Source organism: Populus nigra, chromosome 1, assembly GCF_951802175.1.
Source record: "Populus nigra chromosome 1, ddPopNigr1.1, whole genome shotgun sequence".
Lineage (NCBI taxonomy): Eukaryota > Viridiplantae > Streptophyta > Magnoliopsida > Malpighiales > Salicaceae > Populus > Populus nigra.
The window spans coordinates 14,442,619-14,462,616 of record NC_084852.1 but is presented as its reverse complement, the minus strand read 5'-3'; the positions used below and the strand labels follow the sequence as shown (position 1 = coordinate 14,462,616).

General features: G+C 30.9%; 1 protein-coding gene across 1 annotated transcript; it reads right to left on the bottom strand.

The window, feature by feature from the left end:
• Window positions 1-7,378: 7,378 nt before the first annotated feature.
• On the bottom strand, window positions 7,379-16,120 carry LOC133693347 (DExH-box ATP-dependent RNA helicase DExH17). Its single transcript, XM_062114549.1, has 28 exons — window positions 15,935-16,120; window positions 15,435-15,540; window positions 14,969-15,149; window positions 14,484-14,645; window positions 13,794-14,031; window positions 13,623-13,659; window positions 13,493-13,539; window positions 13,226-13,263; window positions 13,056-13,077; window positions 12,724-12,936; window positions 12,466-12,622; window positions 12,300-12,351; window positions 11,933-12,004; window positions 11,755-11,804; window positions 11,526-11,643; window positions 11,379-11,442; window positions 11,231-11,314; window positions 11,021-11,146; window positions 10,733-10,929; window positions 10,450-10,638; window positions 10,064-10,315; window positions 9,881-9,930; window positions 9,611-9,628; window positions 9,154-9,236; window positions 8,868-9,066; window positions 8,704-8,747; window positions 8,238-8,603; window positions 7,379-8,127 (listed from the first exon to the last, which is right to left on the bottom strand). Exons 2-28 carry the CDS (start codon window positions 15,500-15,502, stop codon window positions 7,535-7,537), a joined length of 3,720 nt encoding a protein of 1,239 aa, XP_061970533.1. The 5' UTR covers window positions 15,503-15,540; window positions 15,935-16,120; the 3' UTR covers window positions 7,379-7,534.
• Window positions 16,121-19,998: the final 3,878 nt, after the last annotated feature.

Sequence of the window (19,998 nt, the reverse complement as noted above, 5' to 3'; positions counted from 1 at the left end):
AGTTAACTAATTACATCTACGATCCAGGTCAAAAGACTATAATAACTCTATAGATATTAAATCAAAATAAATTATGAAACTAAATTCTTAATTAACCAAAATTTAAAGAATGAAATGGAAAAAGAATATAAAATTAAAATGATAAAAAACAACTTAAGTCAACCTGGGTTAACCTGCTAAACCTGCAACCTCAGTCATGAAATTATGATAACCTCTTACAAAGCAAATAAGGAAAAATTATGAAGTTCAATTCTCAATTAACCTAATATTAAAAGATAAAATTAAAAAACAATAAATTAAAAAAATAACAAAAAATACCCTAGTTAACCGAGTTAACTGGTCAAACTCATAACCTGGATTATGAAACTAAAATAACCCTATAAAAAACAACTCAATATAAATTATGAAGTTCAATCCCCAATAAAGTTATTGTTGAAGAATAAAATTAAAAAAAAACCAAAGTATTATTTTATTTAAGAGGGTTTCTAAGGAGGTAACTCCCTTGTTTTTAGTTATGTTAATTTTCAAAATTGAAAAAAAAATATGCATTGAATAAATCTTTCAATTATATTTAAGAGCTTGACTATAAATTTAATTAAAAAAGGCTTTAAATATAATAATCTTAGAATAAGTAATCTCTATAGGTTTCTTTAATTAATTATTTATTTTTATAAAATGAGGGGTATTTATATAGCTAAAAATAAAACAAGTCATTAGACACAACTTTCAAAATCTTTTTTCCCATTTGAATCGGATAGATTATTATTAGAACAATTGTCTACTCCACCTATTGAACTTATGTTCAAGTTTTTATTATCAATTCATGATCTTCTTAACGAGTAAAATTTTACTAATACACTAATTTTTTGATAGGATTAAAATTAGAAAACCTCTCTCATAATGTTTTTCAAATATTAAGATTTAAACCTTTCGATGACTCACAACCAACATTTTTTATCAACTCAAGTGCTACTTACACTTTCACAATAGGTATTATCTCACAAAAATTTTCACACCTTACAAGGAAGATGATATTATAATAAATAGATCTCAAGTCTTTATAAATGTTATCTAAGCTAAAGAATGTAAAATTATGATTTGATGCAAAAAAAAAAAAAAAAGTTTAAAGTTTTGAGAATATCATAAAAATAATAAAAACTATTTAGATAAGAGAATTTGTAAACATCAGTGTTGTAAAATTGCAGGAACCACTACATGTGAATTTGTCATGCTAAAGCGATGGAAATTCCACATGCCCCTCTCAGCTCTGTCTTGCCAATAACTTGAAAGAAAAGTGCGTGGCTGGACCACTGGTTAGATTCCTCAAGATTTGTTTTATTATGTTCACATGACTTTTTCATCAGGATATTTTAATCTTTTTTTATTTTTTCTATTATTATGATATATTCTATTTCATATTTTGAAATAGATTACAATAAACTCAATTAATTTAATAAATTCTAAAATTAATAATTATATAAATTTTTAGTAATTTTAAGATTTATAAGATTTAAATTAATTATTTTTAAAAAACAAACATGAAACTTGACTAGTTAAACTATACCCATCAGGATTCATTCTCATTGAATCTTTTTTTATATAGGTAGTTGTTGTCTTTTAATGTATTTGTTTTTAGAAATATATTAAAATAATTTTTTTAGTTTTAAAATTTAATTTTAATATTAACATAACAAAATAATCTAAAAAAATAAGTTAAAATAAAAAAATAAAAAAAATTATTTGTCTATAAATATTTTTAAAATATAAAAACAAAAGGAGTGATCGAACTGAAAGCCGGTTTGATTTTCGAGGCCATTATCTTCTTCTTCTTCTTGACACAGCAAGCGTTGTCGGCATTTTGGTCCACACAGCTGAGATGCTTAGCTTTCAGATCTGTCCGAAGGCTAAAATCCATAATCTATTTGATGAAATTTATGACTTTTTTTCTCTTAAGAGTCATTTTACATTTCCAAATTCACAAAAGTGTCTGAAAGATTGTTTTTGTTTTTAATTAGTTAATTTTAGTATATTAATTATTATTGGGATCTTTCAAAATATTGGGACCTGCAAATGATTTCTTACCTCAAGGAGTTTTGAATGATTATCTTTCAAACCCTCGAAATTCTATCATTTAATAAGTCTTGGCTTAACAATTACGTCCGTAGTTCATTTAAGTTAAAAAAATACTACTAATATCGAGTTTTTTTTTTATCCTTCGACACAATTTGAATCTAGAAACCAAACATATATTCCCTCAATAATTTTAGGATTGCACCAGGCGAAGCTGGGTTAATATGTAAAACTCATGCCCTAACACATGAAATCGAGATAATTTTATAGAAAGACGATCCCAGCAAAAATCAATTGTTAAAAAGAACTTGAAAAAAAAAATATAAACTAACACAATCCAATCTTTCAAACTCGTGACCCGAAAGGTTAATGAAACCCTGATCAATAAAATATTGAGAGATGAAATAAAAAAAATTCCAATAAAAAAGGATTAAAAATAAAACAAATATCAATTAAAAAATATTAAGAACCAAATCTGACATAAAATAAAATGAACTAAAATATTAAGGGATGCAATTGAAAACATTATCCAATTAAGAGAATGATATAAAATATTGAGGGATGCAATTGAAAATATAGTTTAATTAAGAGAGTAATTTTTTAAAAATAAAATAAAAAGAATGGGGATCAAATCTAAAAGTTAAAAAAACCAAAGGAGGATTAAATTGAAAGTAAATTCCAATTCTATGGATAATCTAAAAAAAATAGTAACAAAAAGAATAAGGACCAAATTTGAAAGAAAAATAAACTGAAGAGCTACTTTAAAAAAGTGCAGGGGTTGGCTATGTAACAGAGAAAAAAAAACGAAAGAAGGAAGGAAAAATAGAAACAAAAACTAGTGCAAAACCCGATATATTCTAGCCACACGTGTTGTTCAAGAATAGAGGCAATGTTGTGAGGATTAAAACGCTGTCGTGGAAGTTGAATTTGGCTGCTGAATGACTTTGTACATGTTTTCTAAAGACCCCAGGAGAACTCACACGTGTCTGCGTAAATGTCATTTAAGATGCCCTTCTGCCAGCTCATGAGGCACTTCCCAGCATCCAAAGATGTCTTTTTGTCTTGTCGTTGGAACTGTTGCCCTTCCCTCATCCTTTTAGTATGGCACGTGTATCTAGTGATAGTCTAGTTTATTGTTGGTGAATCTTTATTTTTTATTTTTTTTTCTTTCTTACCCTAAAAATTACAACCTAGCTCTCATAGTTGTTAGTATTTCAATTTCAATCTTTATTCTTTTGATTTCTTTTTTTTTCTTGGATTTTTTATAAAAGTTTTATTTGTATTTAATTTCATCCTTTAATCTCAATTTACCAAATATTATATTATCTAATTTGATCTTCATTCTTTGAATTTCAAATTTTTTACCTTGGCCTTTTGGTAAAAGTTTTATTGGTTTTCAATTTAATCCTTCAATTCAAATTTATAGTATTATATGTTCCTATTTGGTCCTTATTTTTTTTACTTCTAATTTTATTTCTTAGCCCTTTTGGAAGATTTATTATTCTTTTCGATTTCACCCTTTAATCAAAACATTGTTTTTATTTTGTATGTCAATTTTGACCATCATTCTTTGGATTTTTTGGATCCTTTTACTAAATTAACTTTTCTTTTCAATTTAACCCTTCAATCAAATAAAAATTTTATTTTGTATATTTATTTTGATCATCATTCTTTACTTGCTATTGTTTTTAATTCTTTTATATAATTTAAATTCTTTTTTCAATTTGATCCTTCAATATTTGATTAATTGAGATTTGGACTTCATGGTTTGTCTAGATTGGGTACACGGTTTTTTTTAAAAAAAAAAGCTTTATAATTCTCTTTATTTTTTTATCAGATTATTTCAATCTAATTATCTGGTTTATAAGCTTGACGGAATATCTCGATTTGACTCAGCCCTGTTTTCATGGTTGCAAGTTTGTCATAATGCTTTTTTATGTCCTTTTTTTTTACCTCATTTCAGCATCTGAACATCATTCTTTTTGCAAAAAAATAAAATAAATTCAACCCCTCGATGAAGCGCGGGAACCAAGGCTAGAAATTTTTTAATTACTTATGATTTTTACTATTCACTAGCATTTCTTTTATACATTAACATTTTCTACATAATTGGCTCGCACCATGTTGCATGTTATACATCCAGATAGCCGGAATTTTTTTGATAATGTCATTAAACCTAGCGTAATGAGTCAACCTGGAAACCTCTTGATTGGCATTGCCTAACTTGCGCTTCAAATCATACCAACTTGGAGCATAGTTTTAAAACTTGGCTTGAGGATTAACTTGAGGTAAAACCCGAGTTATAAGTTGGAAGGGTCAACTCGAGGCAAGTCTCAGGTCATGGATCGAGAGGATCGACTTGAGATAAGGCCGTAGTCAACCCAACTTCTTTTTTAAAAAAAAAAAAAGAATTGAAATGACAACATCTTGATAAAAAAAAGAGAGTAAATGGGTAGATGATCAGGTTCTGATTAGAAAAAACTAGAGTCAACCAGGTCATCAACTCAAATTGGGTGTTTTTTTTATCAAGTTAGTTGTTTTTTTTTTGTTTTTCTTTTCATCCTAGATTGGTCCAGCCTCGGGTCATCCCTAGTCTCAGGTCGACCAACCAGGATGATCTAGAAGTTGTCCAACGTGACTAAGGCGACTTGTCTTGTCCAAAGACAAACCAAACAACCAATAAAAATTTAGTTTTAAAAAAAATTCATAAGATGACATTTATTAAAAAAAAATTAAGATGATGATATATTAGATCGATCAAGGTTAACCCACTAAACCCTTGACTCATGTTATAGACTCAACTAGTTTAATAACTTTGTTTTTTAAAAAACTATTTTATATTTAATTATATGATAAAAAATAGAGCATTAACTCAATGCTAGAATGTTTATTTAAGACCACGATAACCTTATAGAAAGCAAACCAAAACAAAAAAAAAAAAAAAGAAGTTATTTATGCTTTATAAAATAAATTAGAAACATATGAACTAATAAATCAAAACGAGTTGTTAAACTAATTAAATATTAAATATTAAAGAGATAAACTAATCTTCATAGAAGAAATAAAAGATAAATACACATGCAAATGTTTTACACCAATTTTCCTTTTTATTTTTAAAATTTTTATAGCAGAAACAATTTGTTTTTGCCTTAAGAACGGAGGACGCGTCATCTGCTTCTATTTTTTAATTAAGTAGGTAGCATGTCACCTGTAGCAGTAGGTAACTTGATGTTTATGAGGCTATTACCCATAATTTGGCCACCACTATAGTTGCTAAAAAATCAGGTAGGGAGTTTTCGATTTAAAAATCAAATTTTCAACTCAATTTCACCTAAAATATCTCAGAAAAAAAAATCATAAAACCCTCCATATATCCCCCACCAACCCCAAAACACCCTAAAACCACTCAAAAAATAAAAATCATTTGAATCAAGAAAATCTAAATGGAATTCGATCTACTTTTTAAGACATATTTATAGAAAAAAAAATATCACCATTAAACTCTCTTCGGTCAAATGAAACATGTTGACATAAAAAATGAGAAGTTAGTTTACTAAAAAGTGATCATTCACCAACTTTCTCTTTCATTTTTTGTTTTTAGGTTACTTCCTCTCTTCTCTCGCACTTCAAGACTAAAATGTTAAGAAAAATAAATTTTTGAACTAAAAATAAAATTGAAAAAACTAAAAAGACTGCAGAGTAAGAAAATAAAAAATAAGTGGACTGAACAAAAAATTTCCTAGGATGAAAATAATAAAAAAAACATTTGTGTGATTGTTATATATTTTATTTAGGCATTCTACTATATATTGTAATTAGCATCTTGTTTTTTTATCAACCTCAGTTTTTTTAGGAGTCTGTTCACTGACAAAATCAAATGGAGAATGAATAATTGATATTGGAATGATTTTTTTAGTCCAATTAAATGGAATGACTTGTATGTTCTAATTAAATGGATGAACTCTTATGAGAAAACTCAAAGGTTTTTATGATAAAGATAAACCATGTTCAGTAACAAAAACAAAAAAAAAAGGGAGACTAGAGCTGCAAATTTAGCAAAGTTGGTCTTTATTTATTTTTCATATACAAAATAAATAAAACCTGAAATATCAAATAGTTTTTTTCTGTCGTCCATATAATTTAATTGAGGAATTACTAAAATAACATTTTATAATATTTTAAAGAAAAGACAATATAGTGTCAAATTAGATACCTTAAGTTTTGGGCATGACTAGTTCTAATTAAGTGAATGAGAATGACATATATCTGCCATGACTCGCAATCGTTCAATCTCTTTTCAATCTTCTCTCTTCATCCCCCGCCCATGATGGTTTTGGTCTGAAGTCCAATGCCAGCAGATTACGGGCGAGGCTGGTGGATTATTCATTTCAATTGCATGAATTTCTTATTTTATTTGGGTTTATTGCCTTTTTTTTTTTCAATCAACAAGGGAAAGGTGGAAGGCCACTACATGGTTATTTGGTGGTTTTGTCGGTAGAAACTATAGCTTAAGAGTGTGTTTCGCTACAGGTCAGCGGTTGAGTTTTAAAAAACCACAAAATAAAATTATGTTTGGTTAAGTGTTAACTAGCATTTTTAAAATATTAAACCTATCAAAATATGAGCTAGAAACTCAGTTTTAAGAGAAGTATCTTGCACCAACTTACCAACTTTTCAAGAGATCTAACCTTAATTTTTTTCTCCCTCAACCAACAACACACACTATTAGTGAGAGAGAGAGATAACCGTTACAAAAAAAAAAAAAAAAAACCCTTCCAAAATAACTCTTCTTTACTACCATAGATCTATTTGCAGTACTGCAAACATCTCTTAATATATTTATCTCTTTAAATCGCTCCTTCAAACCCCATAATTTATCTCATTCTCCTTTTAAAACCCGTTTATAAATTCCATCCAAACACAGTAGATAGTCGAAGACTATTAATAATTCAATCAACTTAAAAACTATAAAATTAATATATGTATTTTTTAGTCTTTTTTTTTTCAAAATCATTTTCAAATACAATTTTAACCAAACACTCTTAAACTATTTTTTTTATTCAACATCAATTTCAACCATAATTTTAATCAAACATATATTCTATCAAACTAATCATAATTAAAAGTTTTTAAACTATAATTACAAAAACTATCATAATACCAACACAATGTCCCATAGCATTTGGCTAGAATTAAGCTGCAGAAAGGTGTATATTTTTTATAATATTTTTAATTTGGAATTATTTTTGCTTATTTTTTATAATTTAAACTTCATTTGTAATTCAAATCAATATTCTTAAAAAGGATATCAAACACAAGAAGAATTCATTTTAAAATCAAATTCAATTACAAGAATTCCAAATAGCATGCTAAAAATATTTATGTATCCAGGCATGTTAAAAAAAAAAAAAACACTCGTCCAGCGTGCCAAGATTTTGTAACTGGTATGCATCCTGCACTTGCATCAGAGAAATGAAAAGACACTCGTAAACCCAAGAAATGAGTCCACTTCCCTATTTTTACCAGCCATTTCCAATGAGCAGCAGTGTCTTTTGGATCCTTTTGGAGAAGACTGCTTCTTCCTGCCATACGCCGTGGAGTTTCTTGAGCCTGCTAGCCGCGTATTATGTTTTATCATAGAAATGTCATAAGGTAACATTTCGATAGAAGACGGATCAGTGTTGATGCATGAGACTCTCGGAGGAGCACTCCAACTTCCGCGCTCTCCATGGGGACTCCGAGAAAATTTATCATCTTTAACCCTTGATCCTGGCTCTGTACTGGATGCATCTATGCCTCTCCTGGTTTCCGAATCTGAAATGATTATGGTATCTCCGGTAGATCTATCAGTATTCACCTCTTTCAAAACTTGCGAAGCAGCAATGCAAAAGTCAGGTTGATTCTCAAACGAGTATTCCTTTGTCCCAGCTACAGAGTCAAACTGCATGGTTCTCGACAACGCTGGAAAATACTGGGCTTTTTTCCTTATGTGATCAAATATTGTATCTTGTGTTGGACCATTGAGCCCACTTGTTTCAGATTTAGAAGGAAGCCCACCTTGAATAATGAAAGTAAATCATTGAGAAGAGGAAAAAAGAAGTAGAAAAGGATGATTAAAAAGGAAAAAGAAAAGAATATTAAACACTACTATCTGGTCATAGGTGCACCTGAATCATCCACAAGGTCTGCAACAAACCTTCCGGGGCTCGTGTGATGCTTCGGAGTCATAAGCTTGTAGCTATCATGTCCATACCGTTCTCTCTCTCCTTGTTCTGAAGTCACATTGAGCAAAGCTAGTGAGATTTTGCTTCCTTCTGTCCCTTCCGTAGCATTCGGTGCACTATCAAGTTCAATGGCCTTGTCACGGGGACGTTTTCTTGTGAGGAGCATGGCCTCTGATGATGGAGAACAAACATTGCTTGAAGAAGTCAAGAGAGGGAATTTCTTGGCCTTTTCACGTATGTGCTCAAATATCGTTTGTTCAGATATGATTTTACAACTGTCATCTTGGATTTCAAAACCAGGCTCGCCTTCTGTATTTCAAGGTAGAAATTGTCAGTGAAAATCAGAAGAGATAGTCACATAAATGCAAAAAAAAAATTATAAAAATAATTAATAGTCTGCAAGCTATACCAACTCCCAACTCCAAATCCTCATCAATGAGTTTGAAACTTGGCCTGGGATAGAGAAACCATATGGTTTAGTAATGCAGAATAAACATGGACAAAGAAACATGTAAGAAGTTCCGTGGTATCAAATAGATGGAAAGAAGCTTTTATATTAGAAAAACTACTTGCATTGAATTGTTTATTGTTTTAGATTTTGTCAAATTGCAAAGCATTTCAGCCGGACCATAAGATGTCGTTTCACTTTCGTCTTCTATGACACAAACATCCCCAGGTGGAGGAAACAGGGAAGGCTGCTTGCATCTGTTTTTGTTTGTTTCTGGATTGCTTTCCTTCATCAATAGAAGTTTTTGGTGGAAATCAAGACCAACTGCGTGAACAATAAAACTCTCCAAATTAATTCTGTGGTCAACTAAGTAAAAAAACAAAAGAAATGACATATCAAAATTGCGATTACTGTATTCTTCAAAAATAAGATTAGCCTTCAAAGTCAGCTTTTTCTGTTGCGGGATTGACAGGAGAATTGTTGCACTATAGGGGCTGCAGTGAAAGACAAACGATCTAAGCTCCTAATAGTACAACAAGTTGACTAAACACTCACTTTGAGCAGTGAAGTAACTTTTCCCAAAAATTAGCGATATGCTTTAATTAGTGTTGTGGCCTTCTCATTCTTCCGGAGGGAGGTAGTTTTATAGTAAATGTTATTGCAGCTTTGCAAAGTTTAAAGATCATTTCTGCTCATATCAATATTTGTAATTAAATAGCAGTGAAGGAATTATAATTTTTTTTTCCTCTCAAATGTAATGTTTAAAAAATTTCATAATTATTGATTTCACAAGCCTGCTTAATACATTTGCTTAGACTACATTAATGAATATCAATATGGAAGGAGCCTGGAGTTTAAATCCGCGTACCTTGAGAACTCATCCACTCTGCAGCAACCAATTGGGACAAAGCGAGCATGCAGGTGACAACGTGCTCATGAAAAAGCAAGCATATGATGAGGGATTGCTAAGCTATAAGATTAGAAGAATCGATTCTGCAAAGAACATTTAGCTTTTCCAGACTAAAATAGCGGAACACGTGATTTTTTAAAGCAGCTGTTTAGGAGATATCAATGTTGGTATTGTGCTTGAATGACGCGGTACTATCCAATTCCTGAATCTCTGAAAAGAACACATTACCTTATTTTCTCATGAAAGTGAATCAGGTTATCTTCTTCTGTACCGACAATCTGAACAATAAATACATATATATATAGTGTTAATGTTACTTTCTTCTGACCTAACAATCAGGAAGACAAAGTGCAATTGGCACCGCTTCCATTAGGTTTAAAGAAAATGAAGCATATACATCTGGAAACATACCATATCAGCATAATGTCGTTTAGATGACTGGAGTGGTTGTGATAGCCTAGTCAATGTCACAACAAACTTAGACATGCCTCGCCTATGGCACTCATTTTCCTCAATACTCATATTGACTTTCGGAGGTAATGATAGGAGAGAGTCCTTGATGTGGTTCCCAAAGGGGAATTTACGGCCAGTGAGAATCTCTATTCTCCTTGGATCAGCTTCAGCTAGCGTGTCAAATGATTTAATTCCCATTGAATGTAGAGCCTGAAGGCAGAAATATGGAGGGACAGCAAAAATTTAACATACAAGGGAATTAGAAATATAAAGTTTTTTTTTTTTTATCAATTTCACCAAAAGATGATGACACGAGCCTCCAAATTGCAGTAAAGTAAATTAACCTTAGCAGTCACCATTCCAATGCCAGGTAATTGCTTCAGCAAGTATGGACTATCATCCCAGAGTTTCTGATATAATGATTTTGCTAGAAGGGTTGAGTTGATGGCTCCTTTGTAATTCCTTTTGAAAATAAAGTACTCTTTCATGCACTTAGCAATTCTACACCCATTCGAACTTATAGAATTCATGTCCTAGTTACAACCACCAGAGTATAGTCTCATCAGTAAGGCTTCCAGCTTAAGATAATAAAGCAAAAACCTTTTAAATGACTGACAGAAAAGAAACCTGGGTTAGGGATAAATCATGAACAGAAGGATCCCCAGTCAAGCAGTCATTTGCCAAAACAAATATCTTCTCCTCTCTAGTTTGAATACGCTTTTTCCGTTTCTGCTTATCCCCATTGATGTGAAACCGAATTCGACAATCTTTATCAATGTTGATATCATTCAGAAGCTTTTTCTCATTGCGTCTAAGTTGTATCCCTTCATTTTCAGCATAAGTAAATGTTATCATTCTAATGTTAATTATTCGAAGTTGGGGTAGGAAAAACAGCTACTGGACAAGTATACATACATGCAATTTCCTCGGCATGGCATATAACATTAAGTGCATCTTCCAAGCTGCAGTTTTCTGGGGTCTGCATGACATGCTTCATTGTGTTGAATTTCAAATAGTACCTGGTCATCAACCGTCCGGGCTCTGAAGGATCAAAAATGAAAAATTAGGAATTCAATTGTAAAAAAAAAAAGAAGTGAAATATCTGGCTATATGAATTTAAAGTACCTAGTGGCTTCAGTAGAAAACCATCTTTGTCAGTCCAGATCATTTGGTGGTGTGATAACTCGTTAACTTTCTGAACAGTAATCTCTGGCATGGAATTGCATAGTTAAGAGAGGGAGGGGGGGAATCTACCAGTACCAAGGAACAGTACCTTGCATTTGCTTTTCTATGCGGTCTCTAGAAATTCCTTTCTTAACAGCATAATGCTCAGGGTTCTGAAAATTCATCGAAGTTTCAAATCTGTTAAATGGCAAAGACTGCCCACGTGCTATTTTTTATGAGGCCTAGAAATGCATGCCTTTTTTATCCTAACGTACAAGTACGAGCACTTCATCCATTCAATTGCCCGTGCAATATCAGAAACAGTCAACTGTACTATCTCTGCAGTCAAGTGCTCTGTCACACATGAAAGCAATCTCCAGGAACAAGAAAAGTTAGTGACCTGATAGAAGAATGCATGATTTTTATAGTCTGCAACGCTGTTCAGAGAAACAGATCCAGTATGATATTAAAGGTTATAAACATACTGTGATTCCACCATTTCACATCCACTCAAGAGATTTTCATACAAATGAACCTGAGGTAATAATCAGAACAGAAGGAAAATTCAGACAGGACAGACAATTCTCACATCAACTAGAAGAAAATTCAATAATAAAGAAGCACCAAACATGCAAAAGAGAGAGAATAAAAGTATTGGATTACTGTTTCTCTTCTTGTCATGATTATAACCATCCCTGTATCATCAAATGGTGGCCGACCTGCCCTCCCACACATCTGCATGATACTTTAAAATTTTAGTTGATGGATTTACAAACACAATTTTTTTTCCTCATAAAGGAGTCAGGCATGGTTAATATCACTGAATGAGTATCTCATCCACAACATATCTTCTTTTTTATGACATTTTACCTTCTCACATTTTAGAATTGACAAGAGTATCTTTCCAGTAAGTATCATTTGAAATCAAAAGAGAAAGGCATCATTGGACAACTTTGTGTGTGTAATTGATACCTGAGCAGAAAGTAAAATCATAGACTAGTGTTAGGATGTATCAAAAGAAGTTACATACCTGTTGTATCATGGAACGATCATATTCCATATAAAGACCTTTTTCCTTGTTGCTGTCACAAAATACAAGTTTTTGATGAATCCAAGTACAAAAAGAGATATTATATCTCTTAATCTCTTAATTTATACTAGAAGATGAGGATTTCTAGTAAATCTTCTTGACTTACAAGTGTTGTGTTGATTTTATGACTACTGTATGTGCTGGTAAGTTGATTCCATGAGCAAGGGTGTTAGTGGTGCACAGAATTTTAATATCACCCTTAAGAAACAGACCCTCAATAAGGCTCCGATCTTTCAGGCAAAGCCCACCATTGTGATACCCAACTGCAAGCATGCCACTTGTTAAATAAAATTACAGTATTCAAGACCAGCTTAAAGAATCATGATATTGGGGTACATTATAACAGAACAGACTAGCCCCATACCACCATATAGGATATAAGACTGCAGTTGTTTGTCGCTGCATGAAAGTGAAGCTTCCCTTAGCCTTTCCTGCTGTTCTTTGTCTTTAATGAAAGGATTCGAATAACCAAAGGTCATTGCTGTCTGAGATAGTTTCAATGCTGCTTCCTGTGCCCCTTTCCTTGTCGAGCAAAATACTAGAGCAGATTTCCCTCTTGAATAGTGCATCAGAATATCTGAATATCACTTATAAGCACAGGTGTCAGTGGTGATCTCTTTGGAGATTGAAAATTCAGATGAAAAACACAAACTTAAATGAACACTTGATAAAATTTGTGCAAATGTTTCCACTTACCAAAAATATAGTTTTGAAGGCGCTGGATATAAGAGAAAAGCAATCCATCAGAAAGATGAGAGAAAATTTCCCAGAATTTTTTACATTTTCATTTTCAAATCCATTGTAATACCAAAAGAAAAAAAAAAATTTAATTGGCCAGAACTTCAGTCCAATGAGTATGCAGACACCTTTTCAAATAGAAAATCATTTTTTGCGGGAGCATAGCCTGCAGAAGGACATCACAATAATGATGAGAATACAGTATAATAATGCTATATGTGGTTGATTGTTCGTCCTACATTATTAAATCTACAAAATCCTATGCAACTAAAATGGTGAAATGAGAAATGTAAACCATCCTATTATAATGTATATCTTAGCCATGTGATCATGAGGGAAAGTATGCTAACATGATTGATGAGAAACTAAATTCGAAATGAGACATTCAAGTATACCAAAAACTTTGGTTGTCAACTTTACAGGCCTCATTTCTTCTCCAAACCTGCCAAGGCATTAGAAAGCTAGTTGAAATAAACATATGCTTAATGGAAGAATAATAGTTGACATGGAATAGTGTAAAGGTACCTTTTAATACCTTGGACTGGAACATTAAGCCACTCAGCTGTAATCATCATATACCATTAGTAAATTGTTAAATGAATCAACAGTTGTTTTGTTCTTAATGTCTGTAGATAAATACTAATGGAACTCATTTTAACTCTTTGACAAACAACAACAATACAGTGTTAGATATACCAAGATCCTCGATATTTGGAATTGTTGCTGAAACTGCTAAAAAACGAACACAAGATAGAGGACTTGATTTCATTTCAGGATTGTGAGCAAGCATCTTTATTCTACTAACAATTGCCTCTAAAGCAGCTCCACGAGGATCATTCAGTAGGTGAACTTCATCAATAAGAAGCAGGCCAATGTCACTGAAAAAGCTCAAGCCACCATCCTTTATGCGATACCGAGTGACAGAATCAAATTTCTATATAAAGGAATAGAAAATGCATCCAATCATTTTCCAAAGGTATTGATCAAATAAAACCAGTACAGGGGAATTCAAAAGAAAACGAAAAAGAAATAACTTGAATGCAATATGTATTTTAAGAAATTTCAGAAACGTGTACACATGGACAGTGAACAGAGGCCAAATGAGGCAAAACAGCGCAAAATGGTTCTAGATGGTGCTGAATATGAAAATGGTAAAACAAACTGCTGAATCAAAGAATTTTCAATGAGAACATGAAGGCTTGAAGTAGGCGGCCAAAGCCAAACAATTATAGCAAGGCATCTTCATTTGAGGCCAGCATATGCATGCATGCAAGCATCTGTGTGTGCATATCTGCAGTTTTGTATGGTATTTACTTGCATGCTGCTTTTTTTTTCTTTCTTGAAATAATGGTGGAATGGCAGCTCTTCATATCACTGCATACTGACCTCAGGAGTAGTTAGAATAATGTCTGCTTCTTGTATAGTCCTTGTGTTGTAGAATTCATTGTCACCAGTCAGCTCCAGGCAATTTATCCCCAGTGATCCAAACTTCTGAGTCCAATCACGGAGTTTTTCTTGAACTAAAGCCTTAGATGGGGCTATGTAGATCTTCATATGACATGAAAAGATGTAAACAGGTGGTAAATAATGAACCAGGAAGAAAAGCATGGACTATCTTGATAAAGAAAGCATGAAAACACCTAGTCTAGGATAATGAACGAGGAAAGTAAGCATATATTATCCTCTTGATAAAAAAAACAGTGAACCACTTTCCCGGTTAGAATGAAACCATACATTAAACAGAGGAATAGGAAAAATCAAAGGTGACTTATATAGAATTCAGGATCACGAAATCATTTGTCTAGTGTATTTATTGAATTTCGAAATGGAGTCATTGAACCTTATTTTTGTCATTTTATTTGGATACTTACTGTTTTTAGCATTCCTTTGACATGCACAAACCTCCCTTCAGAGATAAACCTTGACAGAAGCCTCAGTATGCACAGTTCAAAGAGCACTGTTTTACCACTACCGGTTGGTGCTGAGATCACCATGTTTACATCTGAATGGTAGCAGACAGGGAAACATTCACTTTGCAATGAATTAAAATACCTGCACGTATAAGAAACAAAAACAGAATATCTGTAATTGATTCCTCTTCCATTTGTCTCGCAACAGAAATAATGGAGTAACAATATCAATACGCGGCAACTACTTAGGTCATTTTACACCAACAATATCAGAAGTTGCAATTCCGTACTAATCACATGATTTTCGTTCAACTGATCGATTCCATCAGTAGCATTTTCATCTAGAAATTGATAAAACCAAGGCCAACAAAAAACAAGTTGTAAGGATTGGCAACCTGCAACTAACCTAAATCAATACGATTGGTACCTGAAGCTAAAAATCGAACGAAAGGGCGGTGGCAGATCTGACACGGACTTGAGCGTATACGAATCCATTATCGAACAACTAGTCCTTTCCTTGGTGATCCTAATTTCTGGAAAAAAATCAAAAGAAAAAAAAAACAACTCCTGAATTAGTAGCAAATACATAACCCTAGATCGATCAATTAGAACAAATTGAAAGCAAAGAAACAATATTGAATTTGTGTTAATACCAAGAAGCATAGCTAGAATGAATTGAATAGGAATATCAATTACTAATCATTTGATTTATCCTCATCAATTCACCGATGGATCACTGCATATCTATCTGTCTATCTATAAATCGATTTGAATGAAAATTAATCGAAAGAGAAGTCACAGTGGAAAGGACATTAACTACATGGACATTAATCTGTCTATCTATAAATAATTTTCAAAGTTTGTAGCAAATCACATTAACTACTCTGATAACGCAAATTTACATACAAAGAAGGAGGAGAGAGTTACAAAGAGAGATCTGGAGACGCAGGAGAAGGGGCAGGGCGAAAGAGAAATGGAAGATTTCGATTAGGTTTTTGCAGAGCTATAATTAAAGAGTGATGAACTAGGCAATATTTATACTGACTTCAAGAGCTTTTTGGCGGGAGAGAGGGAGCAGTCACCTCACGCACGCCAAATGCATTTCAGCCAAGTTGAGCGTTTGTAGTCCGTGGAATCGTAGATGGCTTGGTGCTCTTTTTTTTTTTTAAAAAAAAAAAAAAAAGATTTTCTCACTTTCCTAACTTAGTGCGTGACTTTGACATGATATCATTTTTTTTTATTTTCGATCTGAAGAATATTCTCGTGTATTTTGAGCGTCAATAAAAGTAAAATATTTTCCTAGTTAAGATAATTTTAAAAGTATATTTTCATATTGATTTGAAGTATTTAAAAAAATTTAATAATTTATCTCGTTGCTAATTTGATTCTAGAATTTCAAGAAAAGAAGTTAACCTCTTTAGTTTTCAGGTCAATCCCTTAAAGATATATGTTATGAATTCTATAAACACTATTATAATAATAATAATAATAATAATAATAATACTCAATAACGAAATTTTAGTTTTCAAAAACTTAAAATGTAAACCTAACATGATAGTAATATGTGTAGTGTTATTGGCATATACAAAGTATTCTAAATAAATATTTTTTTATTTAATTATGATGGGCTTTTAGTATAAGTTTTTTTAAAAAATTATTTTTATTTAATTATATAATAACAAAATATATCATTCCAATACATTAGCCATGTTAAATAAATTTTTTTTATTTTACTATATGGACCGTACAAAAATAACTCTTGCTAATATTTTAAAAAGACTCATATAATTTTATTTGATAAAAAAGTAAAATTAAGTAGAATTTAATAAAATAATATTTAAAATACATTCTTAATTAATATAAGAATTTAAAAAACTTAATTAATATATTTTAAATTATTTAATTTTGAAGAAATCACATCTAAATTATTGGAAAAAAAAACAAATGCCTAGCACCCGAGCCTAAAAGGCCCAATATACCTAGGCCATAAAAAATAATTTCGAATGGGCCTTGGTTTTTCAAACTCAACGAATCATTTAATATGTTTAAAAAAAAAAAACAAAACCAATGATATGTTGTTTGTTGTCTAAAATCAGCTCACCATAAAAGGAAGGGGTTTTTTAAATCTAAAAATCAGTTTTTAACCAATTTTCATCCAAAAACATCTAATAAACACCATTTAAATATTAAAAAAATCAATTTACCAACCAAAGCACAAAAAACGACCCAAAAGCAAAAAATTAAACAAAAGGAAAAATCCTCAACATTGATATATTTTTTGAGGCAAGAAAAAGATTTAAAAAGATCTCAATGAAATTCTTTTTGGTGAATGGAGCTCATTGACACCAAGATTGGCATGTTTTGTTGTTGTAAGGTGATCAACCAATAACTTTCTCTCACCTTGGCAATTTTCAAGTGACTTTCTCTAGTCTTGGATTAAATTATATAATTTTGTTTTTAACTAAAGGGTTGTCATTCACCTTACTTTCAATTTTGTCTCCCTCATTTTTAATTCTTCGCAGACAACTAAACCAAAATCGTTTTTGTAAAATCAAGAATCAACTTAATGTTTGGATTTTTTTTTAAGCCCGTAAGAACTCAAAATAAAAAATCACAAAACAAATCATTAAGCTTAATCAATAATCAACATAATGCGAAGGATAAAATTATTAAAAAAAAATTGATAATAGAATTTAAAAAAATTATGAAAAAAAAACAATGTATGAATCCATAGCGTTTTCCATATTTAAACACTAAGGTCTTTTGATGTAGGCAAAAGCTAAGTAAGACAACATTAATACAAAAATCACAAGAAAAAACATAAAAGGTTTAATGAACGAAGAGGGTTGCAGATGTGAAATATGAATTCAAAGTTTTATTCTCTGGAAAATAAAACATATGGTGGTTGCATCCTTAAAAGGTTTAAATAGGTAAAAAAAAAACTCTATTTCTTCTAGAAAACAATTAGGAATTCATAAACATCAAGGAAATAAACAAAGAAATCTGAATTAAAACTTAGAATCCAGAAAAAAAAAAACATTGGAAAAATAACAAAATTAACTCAAATAGAAGCATCATGGCTCAAAACACGATTGTCCATTCATCGACACAATGATTGTCCTAGAAAAAATTATCATAGAATCACCTATAAAAATTTGAGTTTGATCTAACAGTCAGATCTCTTGTTATTATAGTTTTAAGAAACTAACCATGTATGGTTATCCTAGATATTTTATTGAACATAAATTTATCTTAATGTTCATAAAAACATCTACTAAATTATTCACATAGTTTATCTATATCAAATTCCCATATAATAATATCAAATTCTCACTAGAATGCTAAGAACTCGAACTGCAAGTGTTTATAAGCTCAGCTACATCACCTTTTAGTTTTTCTTCACTAGTGTAAATAAAGATAATCTTAATCATTAATTTCTCATTATTTGAACACTATTTCAATATAAAAAAATACTGTATTAAATTATAGAAAATAATTAAAATAATAAATAGATTTTATAATCCTTTTGTAAAACTTTTTTTATATAAGAAAATGTAAAAATTATAATAATAAAAAATTGATTGGTTATGTAAAATAAATACTTCATTTCTTCTTTTTTCTTAGTTTATTTTTTTTTCTTAGCATTTGATACTTTGAAGTTCCGTGTAACTAAAGGGGATTAATTGACTCTAAAAAATTATGGTGTGGGAAATAAACTTAAGATGTGAGAATTGTGTCGACATATTCATTTATAGGAGTAAAGACCGGTTTACTGACATGTTCGTATTAATTTCTTTTTAATAAGGAAAAAAAAAAGTTCGAAACTTGATCTATGGATCAACTTTAAAATTTCTCAACTTCACTTTTTATCTAACTTGAATTTAAAATTAACTTATATTAAAATTATTGTAACATGACCTAGTCAATTTGAAAAGTAAATAAAAAAACTTAAACGACCGGTAAAAAACAAAGTTTGATTTTAAAAAAATAAATTTAAGATGATATTTTTTTTTTAATATTGAAATGGAAACATATTGGATTGAGCCGAGTTTTTCAACTTAACCTGCCACTTTGATTATGGGCTCCAATAGGTTTAATATTTTTGTGTTTTTTTTAACTATTTTTACTTAATGATATGATATAAAAAATAAACGCTCACAAAATTGAGTATCAATCAAATACTAAGATGTTTGTTTGAAATTGTGATAACCTCATTAAAAGTAAATCAAAATAAATTATGAAAACTAATTCAAAATAACCCAAATATTTAAGGACGAGATTGAAAAAAAAGCCAAAAAATATTCAATTGAAAGAAAAAAAAACTGGAAGATAGAATTTAAGAAAAAAAAAGGGGTCCGACCCAAGGGGTTAATTTTGAAACCTCCCGATCCAATTTCTTGTCTAGCTCGGGTTTAAAATTAATTCACGTTAAAGTTGTCTCAACATGACCCCGTCGACTTCACAGGTCTAAAAGCAACATATATGACTGGTAAAAAGCATGGTTTGTCTTTAAAAAAAATTTAAAATAAACATTTTTTTTAATATTGTGATGGTGACATATTGGATCGACCCGAGTTTCACGGCTTAACCCACTAAACCCATAACTTGGATCATGAACTTCATTGGATTTAAAAACTTTTTAAAAATTATTTTTTTTACTTAATGTTATGATAACGAAACAAGACGCTTGCAAATTGAGCACTGATCAAATACTTAAACGTTTGTTTGAGACCAAATAACTTCATAGACAGTAAATTAAAAAAATAAAGACCAATTCAAAATCAATCAAATATTGAAGGATAAAATTAAAAAAAAAAGTCATAAAGATTCAATCGAAAGGAAAAAAAATGAAAGATGGAATTAAAAGAAAAAGGAAATAAAAGGGGGATCCAGTGAGGAAACCTTGAAACCTCTCACCTCGACTTTTTTCCTAACATGGATTTAAATTTGACCTATATGGAAGTTACTTTGACGTGATCCAATTTACTTTA

What these genes read in the sequence shown, in the direction of transcription:
- LOC133693347 (XM_062114549.1), bottom strand. Translation starts at nt 15,502, where the DNA reads ATGGATTCGTATACGCTCAAGTCCGTGTCAGATCTGCCACCGCCCTTT. An exon ending in TGTGAAATGGTGGAATCACA is followed by an intron (nt 11,644 to 11,754) that starts GTATGTTTATAA and finishes TTGTTCCTGGAG; the next exon opens with ATTGCTTTCATGTGTGACAG. An exon ending in AACGACATTATGCTGATATG is followed by an intron (nt 9,931 to 10,063) that starts GTATGTTTCCAG and finishes TTTATTGTTCAG; the next exon opens with ATTGTCGGTACAGAAGAAGA.